General features: G+C 40.5%; 3 protein-coding genes across 10 annotated transcripts; 2 read left to right on the plus strand and 1 right to left on the minus strand.

The window, feature by feature from the left end:
* Positions 1 to 560: 560 nt before the first annotated feature.
* LOC115692460 (silicon efflux transporter LSI2-like) lies at positions 561 to 5,162 on the plus strand. Its single transcript, XM_056304175.1, has 3 exons — positions 561 to 1,943; positions 2,715 to 2,904; positions 4,657 to 5,162. Exons 1-3 carry the CDS (start codon positions 951 to 953, stop codon positions 4,917 to 4,919), a joined length of 1,446 nt encoding a protein of 481 aa, XP_056160150.1. The 5' UTR covers positions 561 to 950; the 3' UTR covers positions 4,920 to 5,162.
* A 4,369-nt stretch (positions 5,163 to 9,531) lies between these two features.
* Positions 9,532 to 14,902, plus strand: LOC115692474 (SKP1-like protein 21). Of its 5 annotated transcripts, none has more exons than XM_030619319.2 (10): positions 9,532 to 9,684; positions 10,471 to 10,711; positions 11,094 to 11,315; positions 11,498 to 11,689; positions 11,769 to 11,879; positions 11,965 to 12,037; positions 13,064 to 13,164; positions 13,268 to 13,449; positions 13,788 to 13,924; positions 14,315 to 14,902. In XM_030619319.2, the coding sequence occupies exons 2-10, from the start codon at positions 10,676 to 10,678 to the stop codon at positions 14,329 to 14,331; spliced, it is 1,071 nt and encodes a 356-aa protein (XP_030475179.2). In that variant the 5' UTR covers positions 9,532 to 9,684; positions 10,471 to 10,675; the 3' UTR covers positions 14,332 to 14,902. The 5 variants fall into 5 exon arrangements, with proteins under 5 accessions (XP_030475179.2, XP_030475182.2, XP_056160322.1 ...); XM_030619322.2 differs by having other exon boundaries at positions 13,788 to 13,897; XM_056304347.1 differs by having other exon boundaries at positions 13,064 to 13,146.
* An 805-nt stretch (positions 14,903 to 15,707) lies between these two features.
* LOC115692455 (kinesin-like protein KIN-10C) lies at positions 15,708 to 20,601 on the minus strand. 4 transcript variants are annotated; one of them, XR_008814775.1, is made up of 19 exons: positions 20,210 to 20,601; positions 19,437 to 19,602; positions 19,144 to 19,344; positions 18,838 to 19,027; positions 18,551 to 18,759; positions 18,221 to 18,453; positions 18,081 to 18,123; positions 17,796 to 17,849; positions 17,660 to 17,713; positions 17,531 to 17,578; positions 17,388 to 17,444; positions 17,222 to 17,309; positions 16,879 to 17,141; positions 16,729 to 16,775; positions 16,513 to 16,534; positions 16,365 to 16,433; positions 16,156 to 16,194; positions 15,909 to 16,039; positions 15,708 to 15,857 (listed from the first exon to the last, which is right to left on the minus strand). XR_008814775.1 is itself a non-coding variant. In XM_056304343.1 (18 exons), the coding sequence occupies exons 1-18, from the start codon at positions 20,356 to 20,358 to the stop codon at positions 16,013 to 16,015; spliced, it is 1,956 nt and encodes a 651-aa protein (XP_056160318.1). In that variant the 5' UTR covers positions 20,359 to 20,601; the 3' UTR covers positions 15,708 to 16,012. The 4 variants fall into 4 exon arrangements, 3 of the variants coding, with proteins under 3 accessions (XP_056160318.1, XP_030475151.2, XP_030475153.2); XM_056304343.1 differs by having other exon boundaries at positions 15,708 to 16,039; positions 19,437 to 19,599; XM_030619291.2 differs by having other exon boundaries at positions 15,708 to 16,039.
* Between the last annotated feature and the right edge of the window lie 1,485 nt (positions 20,602 to 22,086).

The following is a 22,086-nucleotide window of genomic DNA, read 5'->3' on the forward strand; positions in this document are numbered from 1 at the left end:
AGCCCACATCGATTGTGGAAATGATTGGTGGTTAGTTCACAAGTGTGAGAAAAAACCTCGTCCTGAGGCTAGTTTTTGGGTGAGAGATGCCCGAGATGACTCAACACTAGTATTAGAGCTTAGGTTATCAACAATTCTGGACTCAATAGTCACATGAGAGATATGGGTTGTTATTGCTCCAACCTAGGACCCCATGTGGGAGGGAGAGATTGTTGGGGTTATCCCACATCCTTTGAAAGCCTCACCCTTTGAGCTAATTTTTTGGGTGAGAGAGGTCCAAGACCACCCAACAATCATGGCTGGCATGGAGCTCCAGGACCACCCAATATTTTCTTATTCTCTCTATGTATTTATCGACCGTACCACAGACGGGAAATGACATGGAAAAATCAATTGACATGGAGCCAACATCCCATGGGGGAAAATTTGGAATAAAAAGGCCAAAAAGAAAGAAGCTCCAAACTCACGTGAACAATGTCCAGTAGCTATAAAGCCCGTCGTATTTTGAATATCAGTTAGCTGCTTCATTGCAAACCGTTTGTTTTTTTTTATAATAAAATTCTTTTAGGATGTATAGTTGACTCACCAATCGAAATCACCAAAAAAAGGGTTGCAGAGAGAAATCTTACTTTAGCCACGAACTGGTTCACAAAATTTATTTATAAAGTGTTATGTCAAAATCTTTCCGATTGTTGAAGACAAGCTCATTTATTTCTCTTGTCCTTTTTCCTGTTTTTCCCCTCCATGCTCTTCTTCCTTTCAGCTCTCTCTACATGCATTCGATGGGGCATCAAATTAATCTCAATCTCTCAAAACACGATTCCCTTTTGTCATTCTTTGGCACAAAACTCCCAACTTCACTCCCAAAGTTAGAATAGTACACACAAAGAGAGGGCCTCTATTCCGAACTTGTAAAGAGCCTGAAATTTTCTATCCATTTGGCTCCAAAAATGATGAATTCTTTGGTCAAAGTGATTCTGGGATCAATAGCCTTTGCAATCTTCTGGGTCTTGGCTGTTTTTCCGGCTGTTCCTTTTCTTCCCATCGGACGAACTGCAGGTTCGCTTCTCGGAGCTCTATTAATGGTGGTCTTTCGAATTCTAGACCCGGTCGATGCTTATGACGCAATAGACCTAGAAATTCTTGCTCTTCTCTTCGGAACAATGGTGGTGAGTGTGTACCTTGAAAGAGCAGACATGTTCCAATACTTGGGAAAGTTTCTCTCATGGAAGAGCACAGGCATGAAGGACTTGATATGCCGAATCTGCGTGGTTTCAGCTGTTTCGAGCGCACTCTTCACGAATGACACTTCATGCATTGTCTTGACCGAGTTTGTGCTCAAGATTGCTAGGGAAAAGAACATCGCGCCCCGCACACTTTTGCTAGCGCTCGCTTCGAGTGCGAATATTGGGTCGTCAGCGACTCCAATAGGGAACCCTCGAAACTTGGTGATCGTCGTCGAGAGTGGGTTGTTCAGTTTTGGGAGCTTCATGACAGGCATGCTTCCGGCAATGCTTGTAGGGCTCGTGTTGAATGCGCTCATCCTCTTGGTTATGTTTTGGAAAGTATTATCCACTCTAAAGGAGGACGAGGAAGATGTGAATTCGCATAGGCTTTTGCCCGCCACCATGTTCCATGTACCCTCGAACCTGAACGGGAATGGGAATGCTGGTCATGCAGACACACTAGGTCTCGAGAGCCGAGCGTTTTCGGACGAGCACGAAGCGACGCATCTAGTCGTCCATGAGATGTCGGAGTGTGATGGAGTAGCAAACACATCAACGAACTGGAGGAAGATATTGTGGAAGACTTGTGTATATTTGGTGATGGTAGGAATGTTAGTTTCTCTATTGATGGGTCTCAATATGTCCAGGACGGCGACTGGCGCAGCTCTTGCCCTAATCGTTCTGGGTTTCGAGGACGCTCGACCGTCCCTGGAGAAGGTGAAGTTTCCTTCGTCAAAAGTGTTCTTCTTTTATTCGAACAGTGCTAAGTCTGCTAAGATCGAGTTATAAAGCATTATTATTGGATGTCGAAATATGACCTACTCATTTTAATGTCCACTTCAAATCTAACGAGTCATTTATAAACTAATCTCGTTTATAAGTTGCAGGAGAACACGAATTACTCCTTTTCTTTTATCTGAGCTGGTTGAATAAAGTCCTTGAAGCCATTTAACTTTTTTTTTCCCTTCTTATAAGTTCACCTTCCCCTAGGTACCTTACCACCTGGGAGGGACATTTTCAATGACTACTCAGACACGCGCATGTTTTAAACGCAAGTACCTATTATTTGTGTCTAGTGATGAAGATAGAACTTCTGTACAATGTGTGACGATTTGATGAATAGTGATTCTACATATCGAAGAAGACGACGGTTCCAGAGTAGAACTTGCACATGCATCATCGGTCCAACATTGTCATCAACTTCTCTCTTTTAGGGGCCCGTTGCATTTAAATAAACAGGTTCTTTGCATAAGAGGGTTTCTGTTTCCACGTGCTTCTGGGGACTGAAAAAAGCGAGCCACAAATTAGGAAGTTGAAGCTCCTTCTCTTGTTGTTTTACCTTATTAGGAAAAAAAGAGAGAAAGAAATCACAAATCCATTAATTTAAAGTGTGTTAGCAGTTATATGTATATTATCATTTATGCTTATCTGAAAATTAGCAAGTGAAACAGTTAACTCCTTTATTTGGACACATTTGATTTGATTTAGGTTTCATATTCCCTCTTGATATTCTTTTGCGGGATGTTCATCACTGTCGAAGGATTTGAAAGAACTGGGATCCCATCTTCGCTTTGGGATTACACGAAGAGACATGTGCAGGTCACGAGTGCAAAAGGCGTCGCTGTTCTTGCCCTTGTCATCCTTGTGCTCTCCAATTCCGTCTCGAATGTCCCAACCGGTATGTCATTTTAAATGTGAGGAAGTACCTTATGCATCTTCAGTACACTATTGATATAGTGAATTATGCCTATTATCAATACTTAATGCACAAAAGGTAACAGAATTAGATAATGGAATTCACCCATTCATGGGTCTGAGATCCACGTTATAAAATCTTGAATTTTATTTTAAACATCTTGGTTTTAAAAAAAAAAAAAAGTTCTAAACTTATTACAAATATGCCAATTCAGTCTTAAACCTTTTTTTTTTTCCAATTGAGTCATAAAATTTTTGCATTTTTGCTAATTGAGTCTATTTGGCCAATTTTGGCCAAAAATCGATGATATGAATGTCGGCATTGACATGGATAATTTTTAATTATATTATATTTTTCGAATTATTTATTATTTATTTATTTTCTTTCTCTTTCTTTTTACGTGACCGACGTTGATGTGGATAATTTGTAGTAATATTTACATTTTTTTTCGAATTATTTATTTATTTTTTGGATAATTTTTAATAATATTTAAATACTTTTTTCGAATTTTTTTAAATTTTAATTTTCCTTTTTTTCTTCTCTCTCTCTCTCTCTCTCTCTCTCTCTCTCTCTCTCTCTCTCTCTCTCTCTCTCTCTCTCTCTCTCTCTCTCTCTCTCTCTCTCTCTCTCTCTCTCTCTCTCTCTCTCCTTTCCTTCTTCCTCTAGCTTATCGCCGGACCTTGGCAATCGGCTAGAGGCGAGGGCCGACAAGGTCCCTGGCAAGGGCAAGGTTGAGCCTTGAGCCTCACCCGCCCCTAGCAAGGCTCGACCTTGCCCAAGCCATGCCTAGCCATGGCGAGGCTCGTTCTCATCCTTGCCGGCTAGAGGAAGAAGGAATAAGGAAGAAAGAAAAAGAAAGAGAAACAAAAGAAAAAATAAAAGAAAAGAATGAATAAATAATTCGATATAAAAATATTTATTAAAAATTATCCACGTCAGCGTTGTCGTGCCACATAGGATGGCTGGCGTCCATGTTAGCAATTTTCGGGTAAAATTGATCAAGATGGATTGAATTGACACAAATATAAAATGTTTATGACTCAATTGATTAAAAAAAATTAACAATTACAACAAGTTTAGGATTTTTCAGATTATTTCGCTTGTGCTAAACGTACCCCTTTTTAACCACCATGCCCTACGATTTTTGCTTTCGCTTTGCTGGGAGGAGTTACTCAAAGCGGACATTGCTATAATATTGGGGATTGTGTGGAATTTTACAAGATAATTCTTCTTTCTTGCTTTTGGATATTGACAGGGTAACTCTAAAATCCAAAAATTATAAAAAGTGGGTCCACCAAATCCTATCAACCTACACATAATTTACACTTCACCGGTAGATTTGGAGAAAGCCTATTATCTAATGCTTATATCACGTGATATGTTAATGTGGTGTCACTCAATGAATATGTTATTTGTTGTGACTTTTATACATTTAAAAATAGATTAATGGCACATACTATGTGATCAATACGTCACTTGATACCGTTGGGCCAAGCCCGGGCAAACAAGGAACGGCCGGTTCACTTATTATAGTTGTAAGATTGCAGTGACAGACATTAAACTATGAAAATGTCATTCTAGAAATTGGATGTATGAGCTCTTCTCTAGTCCAACCCCATCCAAATGCAGGGATCATATCCATTTCCAGTTTTAAGTTTCAAAATGGTCATAACATATGATGAACTTTTCTATTGCAAAGTAGCTTAAATTCATTGTAAAACATTTGCATTGCAGTTTTATTGCTAGGAGCAAGATTAGCAGATTCAAAAGCTTCCATGTCACTGGACGACCTCAAGAAGGCATGGCTGATTTTGGCTTGGGTCAGTACCGTGTCCGGAAACCTCTCGCTCCTGGGCTCGGCTGCCAACTTGATCGTGTGTGAGCAGGCCCGCGGCTCGCCTCATCTCGCTTACAACTTGAGCTTTTGGAGGCACCTCAAGTTCGGAGTCCCTTCCACGATTGTAGTGATTGCCGTCGGTTTAACACTTATTAGTTAAATGATCATGAGCTCGATCACACATTTTCTCGCAGGTTGCAAATATTGCTGATGATAGAATTTCAGATGATGAGAGTTTGTAGTGACTTCGACTAAGGGGGCACTCCCGTGGAGTGAAAGGGCAAAAGCTTCAACTTTGTTTTTGTGATCAGCTACTTCAATTTAGTGAAGGTCTTGTATTCTATGGCAATTCTAGAGATGTAGAAATCTACATCAATAAAAAAGCATACCAATTCAATCTCTACTTTGTATGGATTTCCCTAATTCGATAAGTAGTAGAGTAGTAGAGTAGTGCGTGCGCCCCCCCCCTTCTCTCTCTCTCTCCGAGCATGATGAAGGTCTCCAAACTCTCACCTGTCTCTCACGGCAAAAATTGTCTAAAATGTTATAGATCTATTATACGGTTGGCTTCCTAAACTTTTTAATTGTGCTAATTTAGTCATATATCCTTAATGATTTGCCAATGCAGTCCTTTTGGCCAGAGATAACTTATATGGACATCAGCCGTTTTATGTGGCACAGCAGGACGGCTGGCGCTAACATAGAAGCTGGCTGTCCTACGTGGCACGACCGCCAACTAAGCGTTTTTTGGCCAAAATTGACTAGAAAGACTACATTGACAAATCGTTAAAAAGTTTAGGACTAAAAATAATAAATTTAGGACTTTTTGGATAATTTTCCCCATGTAAGTAAAGTACTTTAGGTGAGAATCCAATGTTTTGGAGGTCATATTAGTGAGTTGTACCTATATTAGGCAATGTATTGTGTGTTGATGGGGCAGACCTAACCCCAGAAATAAAATCAGTTTGTGTTCTAAAGTCATCTCTTTCTAAATTCTCCTCATCCTCTCCTAGAATGATCTTTTCTTATTAGGATCTTGTTGTTGATTGGTAATGTGATATGGTTAAGTATGCTCTCCACGTGCTACAATATGGAACTTGTGGATCTGAAAATCTGAAACTTAAATGTTTAATTTGAGAAGCAAGTTCGGAGACTAAAAGGCAGTTTCCTTGAATGGCAAAGTGAGCCGAAGGTTTGGGGACAACATACCCGTCTCACTTGTTCTTCCCAACCGGTACACTTTGCGGCTTTTTCTTCTATGTGGGCTACTTGCATGCTTACGAACTCTTAAGTTTTCATCATTGAAAGCAAAGAAAAATCAGGTATAAATTTATGCCATTAGGGAAGGAACAATATGTGCAACCATGCGATGTTGGATATATACAACAAGAAGACATTAGGTATTGGCCGAGCAATATATACCGTTCGTGCGAAAGAAACATGTTGTCAGTAACGAAACCTACGGGCCATACACAGGGCCTGCAAAAGTTGTAAAAGTGCATGCTAAGCTCGCACCTTTGTAATTGTTCAACTATATGCAGATGCTGTGCCAACTTGCGGAGTCATTTGCTACTTTTGGTGGCTGTTGTTCGATAATACACCTGCACCTTGCGTTTCCATACGTGAGGACAACGCTCCAACCACCATTTCTCTTGTCTAGGAATCCCCAAAAGCATCGCTGGTCCACGATTATGTGTGCAGCCGAAGTCTTTCCTGTGAGAAAACGGAAAGACTTTGGTTTGCACACACGTGATTTCTTGCTAAGTCGCTATGCTCGGATGGGTTAGATTGCCCTCTTCGTTCTTTTTGATCTGTGAGTCTGTCCTGGACCGTGGGGAGATCTTCTAGTATCCTTTGCAGTCATTTGTAGCTTGTGCTTCTCGAATTGCGAGAGGAAGAGAGATCGTTATCTTCGCTTAGTATTGAGCAATGTGTGAAATTTTACGAGATAATTCTGCTTTCTTTGTTTTGGATATTGATGGGGGTAATACAAAAATCCAAAGAAAAAACTAGGTCCACCAAACCCTATCGACCTACCCATAATTTGCACTTCACTGGTAAGGATTGAAGAAAATCTGTTATGTAACGGTTATATCACGTGACATGTTGATGTGGCGTCACTCATTGAGTACGTCATAAATTGTAACTTTTTACGCATTTCCTATCAGAAATAGATCGACAGAACGTACTTCGTGATCAATACGTCGCTTGAGGTGGCTATTACATAGTAGAATTTCATGTGGATTTGTTTGGTGCTCAAGAAAACCTGTGGGGATTCTAATGTCCCACGCTCGGGCAAAAAAACACAGGAAACTAGTGATTGGGCGAGGTGGGGCCTGTAAAATAAGATGACATTGGGCCAAGCCCGGTCCAATAACGCACGACCAGTTCACTTTCAACGGAATGTGTGATCTCCTTTCTAGTCCAACCTCATCCAAATGCAGAGACCATATCCATTTCACCTTTTAAGGCCTAACATGGTCATAGCATATGGTGACTCTCTATTTGCAAACTAGCCTTTCATTCATTGCAAAACATTCGCAGTGCAGTTTTATTGCCAGGAGCAAGATTAGCAGATTCAACAGTTTCTGGCTTGGGTCAGTACCGTGGCTGGAAACCTTTCTCTCCTGAGCTCGGCCGCCAACTCGATTGTTTGCGAGGAGGCTCGCCGGTCGCCTCGTCTCGCTTACAACTTAAGCTTTCGGAGGGCACCTAAAGTTTGGAGTCCCTTTCTGACCCTCCCAAAAAAAAAAAGTTCGGAGTCCCTTCCACAATTGTAGTAATTGCCGTCGGTTTAACACTTACTAGTTATGTGACATGCGAGTGATCGAACATTTCCCTGATCGCAAATTTCGTGGATGATAGAACTTTGAATGATGTGATTGTGTTGTAATGAATTTGGCTAAGGGAGAACTAGTGCTTGAGGGGACGTTAACAATATTATATTAGGAAGATTTTCTATACGAAATGAGAGATATAGATATCATAATTTTCTCTAACATAGAAAAATATCCCATATAAAATCTTAAGAATCTCTAATATAATATTGCTATCAAAACTCAAACTCAATGTGACTTTAAAGAAGTCTAACTAGAGTTTGAATTAATTCGAACAATGCCACGAAAACTTGTTTCTCCAACGACATCAAGTGGCATGGGGCTTGGTGGATCCGTGGCGAGGCGGCATCTACTAGATGTGGTTCGTCTGAGGGCGGCGATCTAGTGGTGGTGTCGGCTTCTCGAAATGAGAAGTGAAAAGTCGAGAATCGGAGGTATTGGAGTCGAAAAGAATGCATCCTTTGCGGTCGGCTTTGTTGTTAGGATAATAACTTAATAAATGCGGCCGATGCGGCTGGGGTGACTACAACAAGCGAAATAAGCCAGAATTTGATAAGGACCATTCTCACTTGAGATGGGGGAGGTGGGGAGTTCGAATCCCCACCTTCGCAGGAAGTAGGGGTGGGGCCGCGTAGTTTAAGATGTGGGTTTCGACGCTCACGCCCTGCAAGAGGTGGGGCGCAAGTCTGAGTATGTATCGTGAGTGAGAGATAGGGTAGGGCCGACCAAAAAAAAAAAAAGAAAAAGAAGAGCTCGACTTAGTGACGCATCATCGGCCATTGTGGTGCTTGGTCAGACCTGAATGAAGCACTCAGGTGTTGAGGTGCACATCACATCCGGTGCACTTAAGATTTCAAGAAATAATAATGCGGAAGAGAGGAATATGGAATTTGTGTATATGCCAATATATTTATAATAGGCTTTTGTTTGTGTATTTCCATTCGGCAACCCTTTTGTTTGTGTATATTTATAGGCTTTATTATATGACTATTTAATGTAATAAGATAAACACAATATTAAATATAATCGATCAAGGATATTCACTATCAAATGAGATATATGCATAATTTTAAGAGATATGCAGAATCAAGTAAATATCATAATATCATTAACAAATGGGTTATTGAATGGACGGTACAAAACACCCTCTCTCTCTCTCAGATTTTCTTCCTTTGTTTTACTCCTTGTTGTTGCCGATATGGTCCTACTTAGCTCCATGTTAGCATCACATGTCTTTGTCATGCCATACGATGTAACTAACTCGAATGTGTATTGAAATTGTGGTTTATCGAAGGGTTTGATGCTTCAAATTAAGAGAGATAGATGACTTGATTACATAGAAATAAACTTAAAGAGAACCAAATTGCGATTTCCCACAAATAAAGACATCGACAAACCCTTAAACTAAACTCAGACGGCCCTTTTAAAGACATAAATGTTTAATTGATCCGATGATTAAGTAACTTTCTTATGACATGGCTTTCAAGAGCTATACAATTCTTCTACAACTTCGTATGTTCGGACATTTCAACTTAATCGCCTGGCTCCATTTTTCCATCGCAGTCCCCTGATCTTAGTATCGGTCGAGGGTCGAGCCCCCCTGCCGACCCGGGGAAGGGGAGAGCACCGGCCCGAAAATCAATGGGGGAGAGGTCCGAACCGAACCCAATCCAATCCAATCCAATCCAATCCAAATCAAATCAGCACGCACCTTTTAAGTTCAGTTTGCAATCACGAACAAACGAAAGCCAAGAGGAGAAAAACCCTAACCCACCCACACGTGCGGCGGTTGCCCCCGAGGCTCCGGTTTGTCACGTGCGAGGGAGCGAGCGACCACCACCACGACCACCACCAGCAGCACCTCCCCCAAAGCCCCAGCACACCCACCAATCCGCAACAGCGCCCATCGACGCCCTCCCCTCCCTTCCAACAGAAAAAAATTCTAGAGAGAGAAAGCACCGCAGATATAGAGAGAGAAGGCGCTTCTTCTTCTTCCCCCAATCCCTACCCCCCCTGGCCCCGCGCAAACCCTAGCACCGCCGGCGGCAAGTGGCGGCGTCGTCTCGCTCCTCCGCCATTTCTCGACAGGTTCGTCCTCGTCTCTCCGTCCTCTCTCCCTCTCCCCGCGCGGCGGTGCTTGTTTTCTTCGTCGGGCGGGTGCATTGTGCCGCCGGGAGCGCGTTCAATTCGTCGCTCCTTTCGTCCCCTTCCGGCGGTCAATTGAGATCTGAATTGAGATTCGTTCGTTGGTCGCGCGCGATGCCGACCGAAAAGGCGACGTCTTTTTAATTCGAGGATTGAGCTGCGTTTGTTTTTTTGGGCTCGTCTTCTTATGCGGTTGCTCTGTCGATGGTTTGCTTTGTATGCCATTGGCTTCTGCTTGGTGCCGGGGAATTGAGCGTGCTGATGGGTTTTTTTTCTTTTCTTCTTTTGAGTCAGGCTTTATTTTGAAGGAATTAGGAGGATTATCTTGGTCCGCTAATTTGTATCGTGTGTACGAGGAGGGTGCTTTTTATTCAATCGCAGGGATGGATGCTAGTTACTCAGCATTTGCTTCACAGGAGAAGACCAGTGAGAGTAGTGCGGATTGAAATGAAATGAAGTAATTTTGCAGCAAATTGGACCGAGTGGCGTGAAATTTTAGTTTTTTAAAATAGGTATACGTTGGCCTCGGTGGACTCTTCACATTGATTTTGAATGTTTATCTGGCCTAAGCTTGCATAACTCTGATTTGATATTCATGTTTTATTTTGCTGTAATGTATGTGCTTTTTTAAGTGTCTTGGTTATTTTTTTCATGTTCTTAATTTTTGTCCCTTTGATTGTTGGATTAACAGCTCGTGGTTTCTTGCCCGTTCTTTTTTGCTTTTCCCAGCGACGGTATTATAGGGAGCAGCAGTTAAGATGCAGAGAGACATGTCATGTGAAATGAGTATTTTGTTGCATTGGGAAGCATTGAAATCTATCTCGTATTCAGCGCAGGGATCCATCTTTCTGACCATTACGAAGCCTTCGTCTCTGCTGTGAAACTCTCGACTTAGTTCATCTCTCTGAAGAAGTTGTAGCTGTTCAGTCTTCAAATGTCAGAAGGTGCCATGGCAGTTGTCAAGCCCGAGGTGCGTGTCTTCAACATTTATGGGAGAGTTTACTTTTGTTTCTTTTTTACCGTAGGAGTAACAGCCCCATGCAATGCACAAGGAACGGTTATCATTGGGCGAGTGTCTCAAAATGTCAAATTTGACAATAGTTGATACCAACATCGTTCAGATATTATGTTGGATTATAACGAACCATTGTAATTATGAACCATTATAATATGAGTCGAAATTTAGGGGAACTTTTAGAGGCATATTACATAGAATTTTGTTTTACATCCTTTTGGGCGCTGTTGTTGTTGTTGCATCTTGGCTTTTGTGAAAACTGATTCCTTTATTTCTAATCAAGAATTTAAGTTCTGTCCCAAAATTTTTAACTAGAACTTATTTCTTTTATATCAAGATGAAGTCATACATCTGGCTCCAAACTGCTGATGGTTCAATCCAACAAGTGGAAGAGGAGGTTGCCATGTTCTGCCCCATGATATGCCAAGAAGTACTTCAAACGGGCATGGGATCTTCAAAAAACTATGCTATAGTACTTCCACAACGGGTCAATCCTCCTATCTTGGGATTAATTCTTGACTATTGTCGATTTCATCAAGTACTGGGGCGCTCAAATAAGGTCAGTTTGATGTCAATAGAATTCATTCCTAATCTTTTGGTTATCGAAATTCATTTCACCTGTCTTCTTTTAAGGTTGACTTGATATATGGTCATACCTCCTAGGGTGAGGCCACTTGGAAGATTGTTTTAGTATAAAAAGAAAATTATCCCGTTCTGTTCTGATTTGACTTTTATGTCTAGGAACGCAAAACATTTGATGAGAAATTTATCCGAATGGATACCAAAAAGCTCTGTGAATTGACATCTGCTGCCGACAGTCTGCAATTAAAGCCTTTGGTGGATCTAACCAGTCGTGCACTTGCTCGAATTATTGAAGGAAAAACTCCTGAGGAGATTCGGGAGACATTTCATTTGCCTGATGATCTAACGGAGGTGTTAATCAGTTATGTTGATACATGTCTTATTTGCGTTTTTGGGTCACATGTGATATAATATTTTTGCGTCCTTTAAGGAGGAGAAGTTGGAACCTCTAAGAAACATTACCGATGATCCACGTATCCGACTGTTGAATAGATTATATGCAAGAAAAAGGAAAGAGTTGAAAGAGCGAGAGAAATTGAAGGTATGTGTTTAATTTCAATGCTATACTCAAGGATCCAACCTAAATTTGCATGTCTTGCTAATAGTGCGAACTGCACATTGTCCAGAGTGTGGAGGTTGAGGAGGAGCGTGTTGATGAACGTTCAGTTGATGATCTCTTGTCCTATATAAATAGCGGAGGTATGTTAGTGGATAGTGGGTCATACAATGATAGTGACTTGTATGACTTCAATATTCTTGGCCTCTCAGTTTTAACTCAATTTGCTGATACTAGCTTTTAGCTATTATATTGTAAGAAAGACAATATAATTCCCCATGTTGATTTGTTCTAAACTTACATCTACGCCCTTTATGGGGGATGAATTGCTGATTTTGATTAGGATGCGGAATTTTTTTTTTCTGTAGCCATTATTTGATTCTGAACTTTTGCAATCGAGGTTACTGTGAGCAGGTATATATTAGATAGTGCATATGATTGGTTGTGGAGATTTGGATTTGAAACTGCAGTTTTAGTGTGCATATTCTAGACTTCATTGAAGCCGTCGATTTTTGGACTGTCAAAGTGATCTGCAAAGCCTATGTTTTTGTTGGCTTAGTCTCTCCGTCTTCCTGAGCTTTGCCTTATATTGGACTGTTAGTAGTTAGAGTGGGAAGATCCCTCTTTTAATATATATTGGCTGGCCACACAAGAGGTTTGTGTGGATATACCCTTTTGTGGAATTACATTGATGTTAAGTTTTTGGAGCATCTGGCTTTAAATTGGAGTTCATGGATTCTGTAAGAATGTCAGATAACACTCTCTAGGATATGGAGGTAGATTGAGATGAGAATGTATGGTGCCCTTCTTCATACGTGCTTTGATTCAGTGATATATGTTCTATCCTGTTTCTGCTTAAGATTCATTCTTTATGATACTGTTTACCTGATTGTGGCCCATTTTAACATACTCAATTAGTGGACAGAAAGTAGCTGCAACTCTGGGCCGTTAATTCATGTGTAGCTTTTGTCCATATTAAAAAAATAATATCATGTTGTTGAACATTTTTCATTGGTATATGCCCTCACGTTCTTCTTGGGATTCTTTGTGCATTAGCTGTCCATCCTTTTTCCATATTTAATGTCACGCATGATTATCAGATATTGCTGTGGGTGTGGCCTTCTTTTCCATATCTACCCTAAGTAAGATGTAACCATGTTTGTCTGCAGATGGCAAGGGAGTGAGAGCCAACAAAAGCAAAAAGAAAAATAGAAGGAGAAAGGACCCATCAAAAGATGCTTTGTCAAATAAGGTGAATGGTGATCATGAGGTTGGTGACGAGTTCTCACTCGACATGCAAATCCACTCTGTATTATATTTTGTAGACAAGGTGTAATATTTTGGTTTTTTTTTTTTTGTTTCATCTATTTCAGGAACTGGAATCTGTGCCCACTGCTTGCTCTCACGGTGAGGCTAAGGATCTTGAGGTGGCTACCCCTCATAAAGCTTCGAAACTTCAAGATTCTACTGTTGGCACCTTTTCCCCTAAGCTTGAGTCTGATGATGGTGATCCGTATGATGATTTAGATCCTGCAATGAGGGAAGAGCTTGATAGGTGAGTTGCAGAAAAGGACCTGTGCTTTAATGTTAATTTCACAGCATAGCTGCTGGTCTTATAGCATAGCTTTGAGCGAGGACTTGATTGTTCATTAAATCTGTGCTTTTCTTTCCTGAGCGACTTACCCTCCCTTACAACTTCATTTGTGTGCACTAAAGACCAAGTTTATTGTGAAGATCTTTTACTTTATGGGTTGGGTGTGATGGTCTATCACGACCCTTATAAAGGTGTTGAGAAGGGATCATTTTTTATGATGAGTGCATAGTAGGTGTTTTTTCAAATAGGGACGTTCCGTTCCTGGCATGGCCTCTCATTTGGGTTGGCTTCTCATGTAGGGAGGTAGAGGACTTTGCTCGTCGATTGAACTCAGATTGGCCTGAGAGGATGCAGGAGATTTTGTGTTTGGGCCGCCCTGAAAGGAAACTTCTGCCAGTACATATCAATGGTACTAGTTCCAGTTGTGCATGCATAAGTATGTTCCTACCCTTGAGTTTTTTGCCCCTTCACTTTATGGATCTAGCTGCTTTATATCATTTCAATTATTCTCATCTTCTCTGCTGTTATACATACGGATTACATTTTGTCTTATGTCTCTCGAAATCACTCCTCTTTTTACCAAAGGGTGTGATTTAGCATTTGCTTGTCCAGTCTCAACTTATTTAGAGCCTGGGCAGTACCTCTGTGTGTGTGTGTGTGTGTGTGTGTGGGCGGCGTATGTTTTGACATCTTCCAAAGTTAAGTGCTTGGGGACTTATATAGGAAGCAACTTTGTGACTAGTTAGATCTTGCTGGAACTTTTTGTTTTACTACAAGGCTCCTGCCAAAGAAAGCATTAAATCATATTCTTCATGGATTTGAGCAGGCTTGGATCGAAGATAATTGGTGGAAGAGAGATGGTTGCTTTTCAGTAATCAGAACTGTCTCCACCTTTTCTTGTTTGAGCTACCTGCAAATGCAGGCTCTGTTGCCCTTGCAATGGAGAGGAGTTCGAATACTCTGGTGTGGGTAGTGTGCCAGCATACATACCTAGTTTGCCATCACCAGAGCCCCTTCATCGTCCTGTGGGCATAGTGGATGTCAGAGAAAAGGTGAAGATGAGAAACCGGGGAAGAAGAGGGAGAATTTTGAAGTTTCGATGTGCAGTTTAAGCAAACGTTGCTTATGTATCTTGTTTACTTCTGTTATTGGGTTGGTTTGTAGTTTATACATGATCTTTGGCTGGATCATGTGCTTGCTAGGAATTGTCAATTCCAATAATGATCCCTTTTCTTTTCTCTTTACACAATTTGGCTGAGCACACATAGAGGGACAAAGCGTTCTTTTTGTCAATGATGTCATGATGTTTTTATACCAGATTTGGTTCTTGTCATCGGCCCCTTTATGGCTTTCTTCATGGACATTAGCCATGGAGTTTACATTTTTCCAATAAAGTCAATTATTCTTTTGCAAATGTGGACGTGGCTTCAGAAATTTTAGTCTCCTTTTCTTCTTTCATTTTCGCAATGCTCTCTTCTTTCCATTTTGTTTTTGTCATTTCAATTGTTATGTTATTTATCGTGGCTGACTGCCACATTGCACTCTTCGAGTGCTGGAGAGAGGGATTCTGGGGCCTTCTGATTCGAAGCAGAAGATAAAAAGATAACGGTCGTCAAGATGACGAGATCTGAATTGATTCACATACTGAATAGTGAATACATTTGTTTGTTTGCCAATCAGCAGGGTATGGAGGTTACATCTGTTGAACTCTAAAATTAAGGAAAGAAAGTGCTACATGAGTACGATAATCTCTCTGGAACTGGTGGATACTTTGAACAGAAACAAATATTTTGATAACCAATTTAATAAACCGACTCAGATCCATGGATTTTTTTCCATCGGACAGATGCGTGAATTCCCAACACAACTCGAGGGCAAAAATAATTCAAAAACTGGATATTCTTACGTGGAAGGACCACTCTTTTGGTGCTTTGAATTTAATGGGGGTGTATGGAATTAGAAAGATTATATCTTCACCATTAGGTCAACAGTGATTTACGGTTGTAATTAGGGAGGCTGAAGTATAGGTCCCCTCCCACTATTAACGTGAGAACTGGAAGTGGGAAGTGAAATGAAGTGTACGAATGTTGAAATGTATTCTCCATAACAAAACCATTTTATTCTTAATTAAACCTTCCTAATTCACCGGCTCTTATATTTTTATATAGGTCCAATAGAAAATCAAGATATGGAAAACTTAAATCCCAAGTGCCACTCGGTAGTAAAATATCGGGCTCGTTAGTATAGCACGTCAAATTTAGTATACTTTCAACATAAAACACACCGGCAGTGAGGTGGGTTGTCTTTGCAGTCGATACAAAAGCAAGTACACAAAAACACAACATGACCAAAGATAAGTCGTCTTTCTCCTTACATCCTGAATCATCACCACGAATACAGATCGCATGAGGACACAATACATCGCATATCACACAACAAGCTCCGCACAGATAATCCCGGTTTTGAGGCAACAGCTATTGCCAATAGAAGATTTATCTTGCACACAAGGAATGGTCCAGGCACTCTACTTTATTGCCAGCATCTTCTTCACCTATAAGAACATGAATAAACAATTTGTACAATCAGCTTCCGTTCAATTAATCTTTCCATCTCCGATTCAAATTGTCATATTTGGAACAGGGACAAAGGTGACTCGGAAAGACATACCTGCTTTGCTGAAAGTCCAACACTCCCTAAATCGTCAAGCTGAAATTAAAAACAAAAGTTATCATCACTCATTAAATCACTTTGAATTCTGAGAGACAATGATTGGCCAAACCAAAGAAATGGTTCAATCGAGCATCAAAATAGATATACAGACGGATGTGCAAGAACAAATTTCTGAATGAATACTCGCAACAATAAAAAGTACTTACACTCTTAAATGGCTCCGGAGATTTTTCACGAAGTTGAAGAATGTGGGTAGCTCTCTTCTCTCCAATTCCCTGAATTAACAAGTTCAGTTCATGTAACTTACTTGAAAAAAATTTCGAGTAAACCTTTTCTGTAGAATAAGCTCCTTACCCTTAGTCCCTTCAACTCGTCCCTGAAAAAAATTGAAGAAATGGAGACAAGCATAAGTCCACGATTCTAAATTGCGGTGAAAAAGAATTGCTCCCAACAGTTGACAAATTCTGCAATTCTAGTTTTCAAAATTTGCCTGACTGTTTCCTGGCTCAAGTAGTTACCATAAATCTAGAGTTTTTTCATTTCAAAGAAACAAATGTATAGTTCACTCACTTGCTAGCACTGTTGATAATCCTTAGATATTCTTGAATGAGGGAATTCTGCAAGAAAAATTTTAGAAGGTGAATTAGCAAAACAAAAATTCAGTTTTTAAATAGTGAGATATGCTCTTTTTTGTTATTAGAGAGAATTGATGTATGAGACCTTTGTTCCCGGGTAGCATGTCCTAGAAGCTGCCCAAGGACTACTTATGCTAGCAATGTCTTCTCTCTCATTCTGTTGGAAATTTGAGTCAATTATTGGAGTTTCTGGCTCCAGAGCTTCCACGTTCTCATTTGGCATCTTTACGCTTGGAGTTGAGGAATACAATTGCTTCAAGCTGTTTGACAGCTCCTGCAATCTGACACTTAAGGGTGGCGATCCACCTTCATTGATGGAACATTGCAAATTTTCCTTACCCATACTACCTGCTTGTTTTCGAAAGACAAACTATCAAAACATGGGAAATTATAACTAAGTACTATCATTTGAAGGAATGCGTTTGTACCTCTATTAGGAGAAGGCAATGCTTCCTTGCTGCCACTGAGAATAGAGCTAACCTCCGCTTGATTTTCTTCCCAGAGCTGAGAAACATCCTAAAACACAAAATGGAATGCATACATATATGTATTTCTTCTAAGAATTTCTGAAGACAATGTCGACATGTAAATTACCACATTTGGCGGTATAGTGCTTTCCAAAGTATGTTGCAACACCGTAGGGGAAGTTTGCTGATGAAAAAGAAATCTTTCGTAACTTTTTTTTTAATAAAATCAAATAAATATATGTGAAATTAAAAAAGCAGAAGCTGAATTACCTTCTCTGACGAGACCATACTCTCGGTAACATTTAAGCCTGATTTTTCCTGAAAATATCAGGACATGAACCAAGTTATGAAACAATATGCTTTTAACCTCAAACCTTAAAATGATTTGGGATTACTGACATCTCCATGCATCAAAGGTTCAAAAGACGAAGCAACAGCAGATATAGAAGTTTCCTGCGATATATAAAAATACTAGATAAGGAAACAATTGTGTCTCAAGAAATATAGTTGTTTGAAATCTGTAGAAAGAAGTAACCTCTTCTTGTGCTCCAGCTTCAACGGTTGAAGCAACAGCTGAGTCTGAGCTTGCCTGCCATAGGGGACATAAACCAAAGCTTTATTGGCTAAAAGAAGTAGTTAAGTCAACTTCAATCCACATTCAAGACCCAAAATGCTCATTAGAGAGGCGATTCTTAGACATTCTTGTCAACAAATAGATAGTGCCTCTCTCTTGCCATAAAAGAACCATTCTTGTTCTACTGCCAGTTTAGATAAAAGTAATTAACAAATTCATTTACGTATGAAAGAGGAGGTCAAATACCTTCACACCATTATTCAAGCCACTTGTCTCGCCAAATAATTTTCTTCACAGCAAGAAGAAAAATCAAATGTATACCCAATGAATAAAGAACAATATAGATTTTTGTCAGTCAAAGGAAAAAAAGAAAAACATCGACTTACTTTCCCTTTATGGCAGATTTACAACTGGCATTCTTTTGAAGAAGATGAACCCGCGATCTAATTTGCTTACCAGAAGCACTTTGTGAGATTCTAACCTTAGCTGAGGAAATCATTACTGATTTTTCCAAAGTTTTGCTCTTCTTTGCAGATTCCATGACAATCTGATGACTTCCCTGATAAGTCCGAGAAGCTAAACTGGTAATGTAAATGGAATCTTGGCACAACAGTGGGTTCTGTTGAAGCAAATTAAGCAAAATTAAATGACTAGATATCATAAGTAAATAATGCAAATGAGACATGTAAACAGAGCAAAGAAGCAACCAGGCTCACCAAGCAAGCTATGACCGTGAGCCTATTATTTAAGCCTCCAAGTGAATCTTGCAACAGGCGAGTAACTTTGCTTTCCCGGAAAGGAACATGGTTTTCATTAGCATTTAATGCATGAAGAACATTTTGTAGCGCGTAAAGTGACTTGTTGATTTTATTCTTCTCCACAAAGCTAAGGCCATCGTTACTTTTCCTGCGAGGGTCCTCATAACCTGATAAAGACAAAGTCAAAGGGAAGCAGAGTTTATACTTGCCAAAGAACACGGGGACAACAAAAGCGTGATCCAAACCTGCTAAGTCAACAAAATTCAGTTTGCCAACAAGAGGTGCATCTGTGTTCTCAACAAGAGACGTGACGTGAATAATTAAGCCCCTGTGGCTTCTTTTAGGAAGTTCATTAGCCATCTTGTTGACTGATTTGTTGGAATTGCAACCACCAAAATAAAGCTTGCGAAATTCTGAGCTAGACTTTATGGGAACCTGAACATTACGGAACATGAATCAGGAAACGGAGTTGGCCAACATCAAGTCACTAATTCACAAGATCTCTCTTTAAAGTCCTTCGAACCATTTCTCTAATTACAAAGAGGACATGCCTGAGAAAGCCCTTTCAATTTGATTTTTCCTTGAGCATCTTCGAGTATTGAAACAGCTGCCTTTTCTGATTTTAGCAGATCATAGACCTGGTCTTGGTAAATCTCATAAAAAGATATTGCAACAAGTCTCTCGACTCTTTCAGCTTCTTTAGTAATGTCTTCAATGGCTAGTGCAGCCAAGCCTGGACTCTCCCCCGAGCCCTTCAAAATAGAGATATCAACACCCATAGCATACGCTAGAACTAAGATTAATGAATAATATGGCCAAAAAAATTAGAGCTATCAAATCTAACCTGAATTAAGCATGTCTTTCCACTGCCTCTAGCCCCATAAGCAATGGTAGTGAAATTATGACCGTCGAAAACTTCCGATATAAAAGGCTTGATCTCTCTGATGTATATCTTGTCATTGTCTTCGTTAGGCTCATAGCAGTAGTGCACTTGATGGGATTCTTTTCTACTGCAAAATAAGGGTGATTTAGCCATCCAAGTCCACATATTAACAGAAGAAAGTGAAATTGACTGGCGATTTCAGCATTGTCCGCAAAACCCGGTACTGGAAATCCAAATGCTAGACTCCTCTTCTTCAACACATGCTAAAAGTTCATGGACATCAGATAGGATATGCAAACATTACTTCTCCTCAAGACTTGGGAGAGCCTTTCAACTCCTCACTCCCCCCCATCACATCTCACCACCGGCACCAATTATTCCATTCTCAGGGGAGCTAAAAACAAGCCTAATCTCAGAAGACAGAAATTGCCTTCTCTCGTTTTCCAGCGAAAAAAAAACAACTTGTGCGCACACGCGTGTACATGTGTGCACAAATGACGTCGACTCTCCCCAGCAATTCGACAGAAGAAAATGAACATCATGAACAGGATCCCGCACCAATCCGGACACGGGAGCCGCGGAGTAAAAGAACTCCTAATCTTCACCTAGCTTCCTTCCATCAACGCACGTCCAGGAAAACGCAAAACCGCAACCAGAAAAAGGCAAAAGAAAAAAAAAAAGAAAACAAAAATCAAAAGTCGGCACGCACTGCACGCTCGGAGACGGAGCAGTACCTAGCAGACTGGGCGTCGAAAGACAAGGCGACGGTCTCCGAGTCCTCCCCGTCAGGCTTGTGGACGGAGATCCAAGGCTTGGCCTCTCGATCCGCACGCCCTCTGATCCTCGCCACGACTCGGATCTTCAGCGAGGGTTTCGAGCTCATCTTCTTCGCCCTCTCTTCTCCTTCTCCTCCTCCGCCGCCGCCGCCGCGAGGACGATCGGACCGACGCCGGAACCCCGAGCGCGCGATCGACGGCAGCAGACGGAAACCGAGACGACGGGAGAAGATGCAGAGTTCAGCGGATTCGCGAGGGGGTGGAATTTAAGGCGTCGAGGAGCCAGGTTGGGAGGGGATCGACCTCTGAGAATTGCTTGGGAAGTAGCCGTTTGGTCTTATGATTTGAAAATGAACTGGCTTTTCTCATAACGCTCCCCCCACCTTACCCAGAAAAGCCCGTTCGGGGGGGCATTTCCGTCAATTCACGATAAAAGTTTCGGATGAGTCCAGAGGAAGCTTTTATTAGTGAAACTTGCGTTATTCGTTCGTTTTTTCAAATTGGTGAAAATGAAAAGGAAAAGGAATATATCCGTTTTGTTGGGAAATATAATAATGTTTTCCACTTTCGTGTCCTTTCGTTGCATCCATTTTAGAGAAAACTGCAAAGAGGTAAAATTGGTTAATGAGTTGCTCGTTTTACCCATTTTCGACGATTTTCTTGCCCGATAAGGGAGAACTAAATTTGCTAGATAATGAGTAAAAATTAATTTCTTAACTTTTGAATTGTTACCAATTTCTCCTCCGCCGGTCCGAGTGATGTCAAAGGCGAGGGCGTTAATCAGGCGACTCGATGCTTGGCCGAGCGAGCTCAAGTGATGTGACAGCACACAAAACCCCATTGCTGCACGACGCACGAGCGTTCAATCAGTGGGCTGGATCTCATAAGTATGAATGAGATTGCTCAATCGGATCTTCAAAGCACGAGTCTCTTAAATTTCATATTATGGAATTTCGGTATCGCGTGACCTCAGGCGAAGTTTCCCCGCATCAACCGATCCCCGATGAAGCTTGCCAATGTCTCACTACCCTTGGTGAAGCTGTACTACCATCCCTAGATCTCCTCCGCGAAGCTTTCTAGCCATGATGGACCACATCTTTCTTTCTATCTCTATTTTGACTTGTCCACAAGAACTAGGAAATCAAATCTAGCCATAAGAAGAATGCTTGGATGAGAAATATCTTTTCTATGTACTTTGAACGACCCAAGAAAATATTTGATTCATTTCATACATATTAATAACTTCAAATCGGAATATATAATCGTATCATCTTTAGTGTTTTCTTTTAGCCAACATGATATCCCCGTTTCCTAGTGTATCCGTAAAAGTACACAAATTTTCATACTTGGTAAGGAAAATAGTACAAATAGTCTATAAACTTTGATCAAATGTACAATGTGGTTCCTAAACTTTTAATTTGTTCAATATGGTCCCTGAACTTTTGGTGCATGTTCAATTTTATAATATCAAAAATCCCAATGTTCAATTTTATAACATCAAAAACCCCAAGCAATGCCCATTATAACACATTTACCCTAATTTTTTCTTGTCACATAAAAAATCCCAGACTTGTACGTATGTGACATATTTACTCTCAGTCAATGTTCCGTCAAATAATGCGTTATTAGTTCATTTAAGTCACACGAGCGCAACATCGTTTGCTTTTCAGCGTCTATGTAAGCAGATTTTTAATAATGCTCATTGATGGAACCTTAATGTGTTACTTTGGGATTTTTTTTTTGTCACAAGGAAAAATGTTTAGGATTTGGGTGTATTTTGGGATTTTCAGGGGCTTTTTTCCATTGCAATATTTCACTTTCGATCTGCAATGACG

The sequence above is a fragment of the Syzygium oleosum genome, unplaced genomic scaffold (genome assembly GCF_021117445.2).
Source record: "Syzygium oleosum isolate NSW1041296 unplaced genomic scaffold, Sole_v2.1 Sole_v2.31, whole genome shotgun sequence".
Lineage (NCBI taxonomy): Eukaryota > Viridiplantae > Streptophyta > Magnoliopsida > Myrtales > Myrtaceae > Syzygium > Syzygium oleosum.